Source organism: Cebidichthys violaceus, unplaced genomic scaffold (assembly GCF_023349555.1).
Source record: "Cebidichthys violaceus isolate CVI_PGR_0920_01 unplaced genomic scaffold, fCebVio1.0.p SCAF_8, whole genome shotgun sequence".
NCBI lineage: Eukaryota > Metazoa > Chordata > Actinopteri > Perciformes > Stichaeidae > Cebidichthys > Cebidichthys violaceus.
In genome coordinates, this window is record NW_027176964.1 from 1390579 (window position 1) to 1403772 (window position 13194).

The following is a 13194-nucleotide window of genomic DNA, read 5'->3' on the forward strand; positions in this document are numbered from 1 at the left end:
TCAAAATAAACTACAGTGTATAGATGAACTGATGCATATCAGAATGCAGGCAGAGATTTAACTACATTGACATACAATCACATACTGTACCTGCTTCAAGCCATCTCCAACGTCCCTACACCGAAAGAAATCTCAAAAGTGCAATTTCTCTTTGGGATGAATAATGTTCTATCTATCTGTACATCTGTATGTCAGCACCTGCACACAAAACGTTGCTCAAAATAATTGCATTTGCAGTCTTCAAAATGCACGGCAGCAGTATCATAAAATACGTTGGTGACACTTCAAACATCACTTCATGTAGGACTGAGGCGTGGGAGCCTTGGTAGCAGAGAGGTACAGTACATGCAGTATAAACACAACATCGCTGCTTCTATTCCAGCTTTGGGACCTTTGTTGCATGTCATACTGCTCTCTCTCTCTCTCTCCCTTTTCTACACTGTTATCTGTCAAATGAATACAAAGAATGATGTGTGAGCTGACAGTAAAGTTACCTAAAGGTAGAATTTACAGGAAAATGTGTTTATAACCGAATTAGCAGCTGTTAATAAAAACATGTCTACTAAAACTGCAGGGAGGAAGAATAAGCTGCAAAAATAAAGGTGGACTTTTAATGTGTTTGTCCCAGGCGGCAACCTCCGGTTCTGTAAAGTGAAGTCAAAGCTTCATGTGTTAAAGCTGCATTCTCTCTAGTGTCCACCAGGGGGCGACTCCTCTAGTTGTATAGAAGTCTATGAGAAAATTACTCTACTTCTCTCTTGATTTATTACCTCAGTAAACATTGTAAACATGAGTTTATGGTCTCAATCTCTAGTTTCAAGTCTTCTTCAATACAGCATGATGTTCATTTAGTACATTATGGTCCATTTAGAGTCAAACAGACCATAAAGCAGGGGATGCTTTAGGGCGGTGCTACACGGTGATTGACAGGTCGCTAACGCTGCAAGAGCTGTATACTCTACGACACTCCACTGCAGTCCAAATATGGTAACTTCCGCTCACTGGTTGCAAAAATCTAAAAGCTCTAAAACTGCTACGACTACCTCCACTTCTATACAGTCGATGGTTCATCCAGTGTTCATCCGCAGCTCCTTTGATTACCAAAAAAAATCTGATCACAAAAGTCACATTAAAAAGACAGGTGTAACCACGGACTGTTCCTTCAAATTAAGAGCATGTGAATGCAAATGTGGCTGCTGGTTGAAGGATCAGCACTAAAGTGAGGAGATGTGTTGTGCGGACTGCTGACACATCAGATGTATTCCACCGCTCCAAGTGTACTGACACCCTCGGTCTCCTTCCCATCGTGGCTTTTAACAGAAGCAGGGAAGGAGGGAAACATTTAGATTACAAATGGATCCTTGTGAATGAACAATGCACAGCGAGATAATAGGAGGCATTTTTTAGTGGTTAGGGTGCAAGGTGTGATCATTTCCCATATTTTCTGTTTCCTACATTTTACATTAACGGGCCAAACTAACGTAGTGAGCGCACACATCACATGCTCTGCTCCTAGCTCATCACTCAGCTCACAAGTCACGCAACTCATAACTCAACGCTGCATATTGGGTTTGAGATAGAGTAGAAGAGAGAGAGAGAGAGAGATGAAAGAGAAATTGAGGATGAGCAGAGAAGAGCGAGAGGGCAGAAGAGGGCTGGAGGAGAAGGGATGGCGAGAGATGAAGAGCCGAAGAGAAGGAGAGGGGGAGACTGGTGTGGCTAGCCAAGCAGAAAAGGCTGTCAGTCTCCATAAAAGATCTCCTCTGTCAGATTAGTATGAGGGCTTCTCTCTCTCTCTCTCTCTCTCACCCTCTCACTCTTCTTCTTCTCCTGCGTGATTCTCTCACTCCATTTCCCTCTTCATTTGTCTTCGCTCTCAGAATAATTTATTATCATATAAGGCGCCGCCGCTGGTTTTCTTTTTGTGCGTCAGATTAGCTCAGATATATATTTTTTGTACACACTGTGTGTATTCTCTCAGGCAAAAAGGAGCCTAGTACACATAAACAACTGTGTTGTTCTGCTGTTGAATGATTTTGGGAATATCATTAGTGATAATTAGTTGTTGACAGGAGCTCTGGGCTGAGGAAGAATGACATCATGACACAACACAGGGACTGGATTCAGTATTGGGGGGGGGGGGGGGGGGGGGGGGGGCAGTGTTTCCTATTATCTCTGACAGTGATGTTTCACCACACTTTGGTCTCTTTTAGCCCCGTATGTAATTCTTATCCTCCCACCTCTACCACGTTTCTCCTAAACTTTGTCCAATCAGTGAAGACGACATTTATAAAGTGTACCTTTCCAGGTGTCTTTAATTGCGTTGTCTCTCTCTCTCCTGTCTCTCTTCAGTCCTACTCAGTGGGCGCTTTGGGCGATGAGGACTTCAACATCCCGCCCATCACTCCCCCCACCCTGCCAGACCACATGCTGCCCCCCCACCTCCCCCACGATTCCCGCTCTGGACCGTACCACCCTCTGGACAACGCCTCCAGCTCCGCTCCACACCACCCCTACCAGCTGCAGGGCATGGATCTGCCCGGCATGCCCGGCAGCCAAGACGGGGCTGCTATGTTGAACCAAGATGGCCGCACCTTCAGTCCGGATGGGGGCCCAATGACCAGCACGCTGTCCGTGGTGAGTGCTCATACATGATCGCACGTATTAATGATTATTTAGCTTTAGCTAAATTTGAATGAGGGAACAGCATGCAGTCAAATTCTGAAGGTGGATTTATATTCATGACATTAGGAAACGTGACCTTCTGTCTGCTAAGCCACTACATAAGTGAGCAACTGAAGTTCAAAGGCCCTGCTCACCCACACAGATGTTTATAACAGTACTTTCTGATTACACCGTGGTTTTAGGCTGAAAGAGAGTTATGCGCCACAAAAAACATGACCCAGAACATTTGAATATGCAAATATTGTTCATTTTAAAGTTTGACTGCTGACTCCTACCTTTCTGAAAGTCCATTCCTAAGGCCTTTACACACCGGGGGGGTTTCTTTCATGCGATTAATTCGCAGTTTCACACAAATTGCGGAAATTACCTAATGAAAATACAACATACTGGGTTCTTTTATGTTTCAGAACAAGGCTGATTTTTTCTGAGCTTCAGCACCACGAATAAAGGCATCAACTAATCACGTTATTGAGTTGCGCCGCTATTTATGAAACAACAACACGGGGGCTGTGTTCAACCAAGATGGCAAAACTTTATTCTGGTTTCAACGTTGACAAAGGCAGCGCAGACCAGATCCTCCTTCTTTTCTTACAGTTTTACAATAACAGCCCGAGACATAAAGTGTTGTTTATTAGTCATGCTCCCGTGAATGAAGGCTGTTAGTGTGCAGCATATCCACAGGAGTAGTGCTAGGCAATATGGCTTATAAATAAATAAATAATGTGCACTTAATGCGTATGATGAGGAAGTCTCTCAGTGTCCCTCTGAGGTGATGTACTGTGATATGATATCAGATTGTGACTTGTATTATCTAATATGTATATTGCCTTTATTTATTTATTCATTTATATATATATATATATATATATATATATATATATATATATATATAGACTGATTGACTTATTCAATGAGTGTAGAGTCACGGGAAGGTTTACTATGAAGTCAGGACTCTTACAAACATGAGGACCGCAAAGCAACACGAGAGCCACAGCGAGAGAAGCCAAACGCTAAAGCGAGTCTCAAGCCGGCGGCTTAAAAAACATAACAGTACTATTTGTACCCAAGTTTTCACAATATAGTCATTTTCTACGTCCCACGTAGACCATGGCTCAATACATCGAGGGGGTTTGAAGTCTCCACTCTGCTCAGTGAAGGGCAAACGTCAACAGCCAGAGTCTGTGCATCTGTGCACACATTTGAAATAGATACAAGTTTTACACTTAAACTTCATTTCATCAGATGAAATCTACTTTACGTTCATTCAAAACGTTTTCCAGTCACCAAATGTTCTTAATCTTTACAGGAGCTGACTCATTGTGATGTTCTCTAAAATAAGCATTGCTTCATGTTTTGCTGAGCAGGAGCAGTAAAAGTGATTCAGTGGGAAGAGCAAGTTAATGTGCAAATAACCTTTCAAATTCAGAGGCAATTTACAAGATTTACAGTACTTAATGCAAAGAAATGCATTTTGAAAAAACATTTACAAATTCAATGAAGAGTAAAATACATTTAAATAGCAACAAGATACTATTAGCGTATATATATATATATATATATATATATATATATATATATATATATATATATATATATATATATATATATATATATATATATATTACTATATATTACTATATAGAGGACAGAGATTGGTTGTTTTAAATTAAAGAAAGGAAATAAACGCAGGAGAGAAGTGAATCAAGGGCACAGGAGACCAGGAGAGTGTGAAGTATGTCTGGCTGCTGTCATTTCAGATGCAGCACTCCTTCATGGATTTACCACTGGTCCTTTATGGCTGTCATGTTTTATGTATTTCTCCTTGGAAACTTGACTAAGCTTCTTGTTTTTCTATTAACACCCTTTCTCACACTTAAAAAGCAGGATTGGTAATCCTCAAAAACATTTTTGATATGTTTGTTGAAATTCCCTTTAAGTCCCGACAGCAATCAATAAATCAAATGCTTTAACAGAAAAAAAGAACCCTACCTACCTGTCTACCTACCTGCCTGTCTGTCTACCTGTTTGTCTACCTACCTGTCTGTCTACCTGTCTACCTACTTGTTTGTCTACCTGTTTGTCTACCTACCTACCTGTCTACCTACTTGTTTGTCTACCTGTTTGTCTACCTACCTACCTGTCTACCTGTCTGTCTGCCTACCTGTCTTCCTACCTGTCTGTCTGCCTACCTGTCTTCCTACCTGTCTGTCTTCCTACCTGTCTCTGTGTATTCTGCCCATGCACTCGTTGCTCGTCACCGTAGTCGTCCACAAGCTTTTTATCTGAACAGCTGTGAGTCCTAACAATAGCCATGTTTGTTTATGTTCTTTAGGGTTATTTTAGGGGAATGTCTGAAGGGACGGCCTGTCAGTTCTTGCTAAATTTAGCGACTTGGAGAGCTAACGCTGCTAGCTACTTTCATTTGAAAATAGTTGGCAGCACTGAACTAAGTTTTATCCTTGAATTATTTTTAAAATCTTGCGTACTCCAGCTAGTTTCTCAAGATCACCAACCCTTCCTTTAAGTGGATGCTGTCCAGTATAACAGCTCCACCATCAGAGGTCAAAGATCAGCTCAAGGATGGTGGTATCAAACTGCCAAAGATGCATACTTACATACATACTTACGCTCTGTGTTCTCTGCAGGTTATCACACTTTGATTACTGTAAAAAACACAAATGAAACGGAGATGAGTTAGAGCTCCCTAACAGCGACTACACACTGTGAACACTCTCCTTGGATTGTGCTTATTTCAGGGTGGACTATCACTCTGGGTCTTGTTCAGAGATACTATGACTTTATTTACTGGAAGAGAGTTGTGGATCTCAGCGAGTCCTATGATTTAAAGTGACAGCCAGCTGATATGTTTTAACTCTATTCTTTCAAATTTCTCTCAGTTTTAACCGTGTGAAGGGGGCTATTGCCTGGAGCGGTGTTATTTGAATCGCGGCAGCTGGTCGATGTGACATTTTCCTCATATTTTAAGTCTTCATTTCACAGTAAAGTGAAAACCCTGCTTTGAGCTGTGACTTTCAGACGTGGCTGATTGTGTCATACACTACAGAAATGAAAGCCTCACCTCCACAGACCTGTACTTACTTCAACTGTCAGGGAAACGGAGTGTTCAGTGGGGTGACATATATATGTGACAGCATATGTGTGTCAGAATCTGAAATAAAGATGTCTCTCGTGTTATTAAGAATGAAACCTCTCACCTCCCACTCTTGATCTTTGAATCGTTCTGTCTGTTGTCTTCAGCTCCATATTGAATCTACCTGCTGTAATATGAAGTGTCTGAAACCTCACGATGAAGCTCTCAACCCATAAAATAACACAGACCGTTTTTAATAACTTTTAATTGAACTCTCTTCTTTGTCTTTGAATGTGACCTGTCTGTTCAGCGTGTAACAGTGGAGATAATGATTTGAATGGCCTGAAGGGAAGATCTTATTTTCCATCTCTGTCTGTCTCAGTCCCACCTTTTCTCTCTCTCTGCTTCTCTCTACCTCGCCTTTATATTCTCATACTAACATTCATTTACTGCCAGTCCATGAATGATGGTTGCCTAGCAACCGTGCCTGGCTCGGCCTAATCGGGGGGGGGGGGGGGGGGGGGGGGGGGGTTAGAAAGATTCAAGTGACTGTGTGTGTGTGTGTGTGTGCGTGTGTGTGTTATTCCAGGAAGAGGCAAGACCGCTCGGTTGCAGTTAATATCGAGACTGCTCTTTTTTATTTCCTGTCTGCCGTCTGAATGAAGGTTAATGTCTAAAGGGATTAGCTTCGAGAGCTTCTTTTTGTGATTTTCAGATGGCGTTCTTACCTGGTTCAAAGATATAATCCATGATGTTTAATGTTTAACTATCGTAGGTGAGAGTCGTTTGTCTGTCATGATGTGGATGTAACCCAAAAAGAATCCAACCTATAGTCATTTCACCGGACGACTCTCATCCAAGCAGCCCTGTTGGATTCATTTACCCACAGCTGAGGAGTTTGCATGAGCAGTGACATGGATGAACAAAGAAAAGAGCACCACCCTATGAACATGTACAATTTATTCATGGGAAATCCACCCTTACCTTGCCGCTCTGGACACCGTGTGATTTCTCATTTTAAATTACTAGTCAACCACAAAAACAATAGAGAGCTGCAGCTATTAATTGATTAGTTGAAAATTAGTCAACAACTATTTTGTTAATCAATTAATTATTAAAATATTTTTTGAGCATTTAAAAATGCTTAATATTTGTTGCTCTTCTTGGTCCTACATTACAATAAATGTATTATTTTGGTGTTTGGACTGTTGCCCGTACAAAATCCAACAATCCATCAATTGGATTCTGTGATGTACATTTTTCAGTGTTATCTGATGTTTTACCGACCAAATGATTATCAAGAAAATGATCAGCAGATTAATCGATAAAGGAAAATAACTAAGTTGTAGCCATGGGCTGGGTAAAATAAGTAGAGGTAGCCGCCGTGACGTCACCCACTGGTTCATTGACTACCGTTTTGAACTGAAGTTTGGCATTTTGGTTGTCGCCATCTTGTTTCTTTGGAGCCAGAAGTGACCGTATTTAGACAGGAGGATGCAGCTGTGGAGGAGCAAGGCTACCGTAAGCATAGGACTCGCTAAGTTCCAGCTAACACTAGCTTGGTACCCTGTAATTCAACTTAACTGTGCTATTAATTGTGATGCTAATTTCGGCTAGCGAAAAGAGTGTTTTAGTCTCTTAAGTCTTTTAACACAGCCAAATGAGACATTTTCAGAAGACCAAAATTCTACATTTAACTTTGATAAACTGTGAAAGGGTGAATCTGAGGAAGAGTAACCACAAGTAACCACACCAGCGTCATAGTCATGATCAGCGTAGTTCTTATGGAAAGACATAAAAACAAGAATGGACAATGTAACATCTACTGTTCAACGACAACTGGGCAAACTCATTCATGAAATACAGAAACGAGTGCAGATTTCTGCAGACTAAAATCAAGAACAGATTCAGAATTTTACCGCCGTAGCTTTCATATTGAGATCCAGTCATCAACCACACCTCTGTGAAGAGAGCGAGAGACAAAGCTTTTTCCCTTCTCGTGACACGAGTCAGTCATCACTCGCCTTCATCGGGGGTTCCCCTCTGTTGTTCTCTTCGGCCATTGAGAGAAATCTCCCCCCCCAAAGGAAAATCTGGTTATTATTATTATTTTTACATTGGTAAAAAGTGTTTTTGAAAAGCGATAATGTTAGCACAACGTGTTGTTGAGTGACCTTGTGACCACAGTTCTTTAAATGTCGTATTTTCCTTAAGTGCATTTTAATTTTGCCAAGGAAACACTTTTTATTATTCAAAGTGTCAATTGGACATCCTGAGCCTTGCAGTTTTATCATATAATACACACTGTTATAATAATACTAATAATATAATGTAATCAGTAGTTTTGATAAGTATTTTTCTTATTTAACGATGCATCGTCGATAGCTCAGCTTGGTCCTCAGGTCGTCAAACAATTCCTGTTTAAACAGTTTTATGGGGAGCTGTCAAATACATTGAACTCAGAGTTAAAGCTCTCTGGAGAATTATCGCAGTAGGATATTTCGACTGACTAATATGACATTTATCGAAGTCCTAACCCAACCAATGCCAAACTGCAGCTATTATTTTTCTGCATTTCTGCGTCAATCCGAAACCTCTTCCCGTGTTTGAGAAATGTCACTCGGCGTTCCATCTAAATACCGCAGAAGGCTGCTGCCGGTAACCGGGTTCAGGTACCTCGTTCCCGAGAGGGGCACAGCCACAGCACACCAGACCACATCCGCTATTACTAGATGCTTACTAAGAGGAAACTCTAAATTCTCATCATCAACCGAGTCCCGTCTTCATATTTGCGACGGTAGGTGTCAAAGTTCCCATGCTGAAGATGTCAGCAATCACTTTTTGTATAGGTTTTGTTTTCCTGAGAAATAGACAGAATATCACTGATGACTGACTCATTACTGAAGTGATTTACACAGTGGAAGGATCACACACCAGAATACACCATGAAAGAACTCCTATTTGTCCAAAACTACTCAAAAGTGGCAGTCATGAAGATTTTCATTTGAAGTCTCTCTCTGTAGCCAAAGGAAGAAACACAGCAGTGATGGGGCCAATGGCCCTCTGATCAAACTATTGCAGTATTTATATATTTGCAGTAGTACAAACTGGGTGTCACTGGACAACATTCCTGGGGAAACAATGTATTACAATGACCACTCAATAAATCAAATATCATAAACATCACATCATGGCACCAAAGGCTGACAACATCAGCATGAAAACATAATTTAATTTCATAAAGAATTCTTTGAAAATAGTTTAAAATGCACATTGACATAATGAAGAAAAGCTGCCGTACCAAGATAAATGTTTTGAATATGTAGTTCAGAACTGGTTGGAGCTTCACATGTAGAGAGAAGAAACAGTATCGACTATCAAGAATCCGTCATAAACATATCACTTAATAAGATACTAGTGTCATTCATTTGGGATGAGTCCAAAACAAACGGTGCATCAGAAAAATCCCACAAAATGTCCTCACATTACATTGAGAAGTAGCTCACTGGTATTAAAACAATGATGGAGCTATGCACACAATGTTGAACACTTGAAGCTTGTGTATCAACAGAAAGAGAAATTCTAAATCAACAGGAGCAGAAGTCTTTCAACAGAAACAGCTGCTTCATGGCAGAGAAGACACCGTTTATATTAACACGTATGTTGATGTGACATTAAAATGTGGTCACGTTCTATCCAGCAGTACATCAGCTCTGCCGTGGCTGCAGGAGGAAATAAAGCAGCGCTCGTATCTATTCCGTCAAAATGTCTCCTCCAGATAAAAGGATGGAGCAACTTCTGCAGAGTGCAGCAAATGGAGTTTAGTGTCTCTACTGATGTATTTACACACGAGAGGGACTTTACGTTAAATGACTTCTGATCCCGTCTTCTCCCTGACCCGTATCGCCTGTTGCCACGGTTACTATCAGATTTCATTATTAGTGAATCCCGGGCTGCTGCGCACCGCGGAAAAATCTGTGAAGCAAAGGTAGACCGTTCTAGAGCCCAGCTGGGTCTGTTACATAAACACGTTATGTAGCTCAGATACTGTTTCAGCACACCTTCTGTTCACTCCAATATGGAATCCAAGACACCGACCTGAATGTGGGGTAGAGTAGAGCCGTGTCAATGACAAGTTCTGTTGTATGAATGTGTTGGCAAACAGACATTTAAAGGTATAATATGTAACTTTTCTGCATTAAAATGTCTAAAAATGACTAGACTTTTATTGACTGTTGAGTCTTGTACAATTCTCATCCATCCGTCCAACGTAACAATTTTGAACCCTTTAAATCTCTAATTTGAATCCAGGCAACGGTCTGTTTCATTTGGTCATCGTTGACTTTATCCACTTTTTTAAGCCACATTTTTACGGTGCACTTTTTAAAACTTGCTGGTGTTCAACTATATGTTTTACTCGGACGACTGTAGTCATCGATCGCCTGGATCTTAAGTTATCAGAGAAACAAGCTGAGCCAACGTTAGCGGCAGCTCGACTCACAGCCCACCGAGACGTCCCGTTTCCACCGGACATTTGACTGGTGAAGTCTCAATACTACTTGGTTCTGGGTTATTGGGATCGATACCTTATTGAGGACCGGTACCCAGCCCTAGACCGCGATGATGGCAAAATTGTTGACGACAACAACTCCCGTGAACCCATGCTAGTTCGTGACGTCAGTAAACTCCGTCTTTGTTAATGTTTTGATTGAGAGACCCGGCAGAAAATTCTATATTTTATAATTAGTCTGATATCAACTAAAAGCTGTTTTGCTCTCCACCAACTCCCAAGAGAAATATCTGTCCTTTAGCTGCTAATTACACCACTCTGTTCACCAGCTAGTTCCATTCATGAAGTTGTTCTGGTAGTGATGTTTAGACACGGAGCAACATACAGTCAGCAGTCATGTTTTCACTCCCTACCAGCTTCTGAGAAACATATACTGTATGTGTCTCTTTAACTGCTGCTGCTGTGAAAACGAGGATCCATCCATTGACTTCCACTATTTCTGTGCCGGGTTGCGGGGTTAGGATTACTGAGGGGAACTGGCTATACAATGCGTATCATGATACAGGGGTTATGATTCAATGTATTGTGATTTTATTGTGAGATATATTAATATGCAATTGGTTCAAAGACTCTGCCTAATTGACATTATTGCCTGAATCACATAAGATTTGTTTCATTCATGTGTTTGACTCATGAATAAAGAATTCAAATTGAAACAGGAAAGCATGACCGAATCTATAGGGGGTTTATGTGACTTTTGGATGGTCTGTATGGGTACACTTTGTTAGCAATGCTATAAGTGTAACACTGAACAAGTCACCGTCCTTAAAATAACGCTCATCCGGAGCAACATGTAGAACCATTGAGGTAGATATCGTATGCACAGCAGCTTTGAATGTGATCTCTGTGCAAAATTACACTCAGGTATCCAGCTTAGATCTCTACCAAACAAGCAGAAGCCACAGCAATGACAATAGTAGAAGACAGGAAGGGAAGAACAGCAAAGTTAAAAGAAAACAGGAGAGAGTACTGGCGCTGCTTTAGTGGTTTCACGGGTGTCGGTTAGTGAACACTCGGCTCAGATGCTGCTTCAAAGAGACACAAGATGAAGGTTGTGTGTTCAACCTCAGAGACTGGGTGGAAGTGGCAACACATTTCCTGTCACAAGACAAAAAGGTGCGTGTTGTCGCTTTAAAGTGGACCAAGACGGACCCAAGAGGAAAAACAGTTCACCTTTGGTTTTAAATGTCAGTTTGATTTTGAATTTTGAACCCATATTGCCCGCAGTTGACGTTTCTTCTGTAACTTTGCATCTCATCCTGTATTGAACAACATTGCTGTGCACGTTTTATCATAATCTACAAGAACTAATGGCACCAAAGGGCAGATGAAAGGCCAAGTGGAACAAAGGAAAGCCGATGGACGACGTAGACTGTAGTAGATGAAAACATGCTCATCAAACTCCAAATGAACCCTCATATTTTCTTTCATTCACTAACTCTCATTATCTTTTTTGCACAGATGCAGCAGATGGTGAACTCTGATTCTCGGTTCACCAGCAGCCAGCAGCCAATCGAGGCTGCTCTCGGACCCAGGAGCCAATCGGGCATGAGCCAGCAAAGCCAGTTGTCCACCATCAACCAATCCCAGCTGGGGCTGAGCGGGAACTCCGTTACCCACAACTCTCCCTCACCCCCTGGAAGTAAATCCGCCACACCGTCTCCCTCCAGTTCAGCACACGAGGACGACAATGATGACGGACTCAGGGTAAAGAAAAAAAGAACACACACACACACACACACACACACACACACACACACACACATATACACACACACACACACACACACACACACACACACACACAACCACTCACAGACAGACACTCTCTTGTTTCTATGAGTCACTGAGTCATATCTGGCTGGGCTGTAGCAAGCATTTGGTTCTGCTGTTTGTGTGTGTGTGTGTGTGTGTGTGTGTGTGTGTGTGTGTGTGTGTGTGTGTGTGTGTGTGCAGACAGTGGATAGTTCTTATGATAATGTTATGTGTCATAATAGAGCCGTTCTCCCTGCATATCAACGAGATGGAAATCAGCTCCCTCACCGTTCGGTATCTCACACTGAAACCAAAGTGACTGTTCATATTCTGGGGAAATGAAACCATTACTGTACTGCTGGATGATATCTACCCACTGTATCATTCTCACTGGTGACGTATACAGGGATGACTTGTATATGGGCACCATCACAAGCAGGTATCCAGGTAGTGTTTGCTTCAGCAGGAACACAGAATGGACATTGCTGCTTATACCTTTACAAAATACTCCTACACATGTAAACTATGGCTGCTTCTGTGAACTTACACGACATGTAGTATTACTCATGTTGATATACTAGCCTTTAGATTTTAGTAATCATTACAAAATTCTATATTTGTGTCTGGCACCTTTCAAACATTGCTCATTTAAAGGCCCACATTGAATCCTATTTATTCAGCTTATCTCTATGTGTGATGGGATCCGACATGAACACACATGAAGCCAAAGTTATCTCACATGAGGCGTTTCTGTATTTGTCTTCTTGTTGCTCTGAAGTGGGGGAAAAGGTTACGTCCCATATTTTCACCATTATTTTCACCAGAATTTACCATTTGAAACAAAGTTTTCAGAAGCTATGAGCTTTAAGCTTTAGCTCATCATTTAAAATAGAAAAACTGAAGCACGAGTGGGGAGAAACCAAGCTGCTGTAGCTGGGCACAGACTAGTCACTGGTAAGACTAGTCGACACATTATCCCCATGACTAGTACATAGAAAGGTGAAAATCAGGAGAATGTGCGTGTCGCAGTCATCCAGGACATGGATATCTAGTTGTAGTGAGTCAAAGGAGGCTGAATCAACTCTCTCTTATT

The 13194-nt window shown here is 41.4% G+C and overlaps 1 protein-coding gene across 1 annotated transcript in view; it reads left to right on the forward strand.

Annotated features, from left to right (window-relative positions):
• tox (thymocyte selection-associated high mobility group box) overlaps positions 1-13194 on the forward strand; it is a 48498-nt gene that overhangs the window by 25988 nt on the left and 9316 nt on the right. Inside the window, exons 4-5 of the mRNA XM_068738162.1 lie at positions 2353-2637; positions 11808-12053. Coding sequence (XP_068594263.1) covers positions 2353-2637; positions 11808-12053 — 531 coding nt within the window. The remainder of the gene's footprint in view (positions 1-2352; positions 2638-11807; positions 12054-13194) is intronic.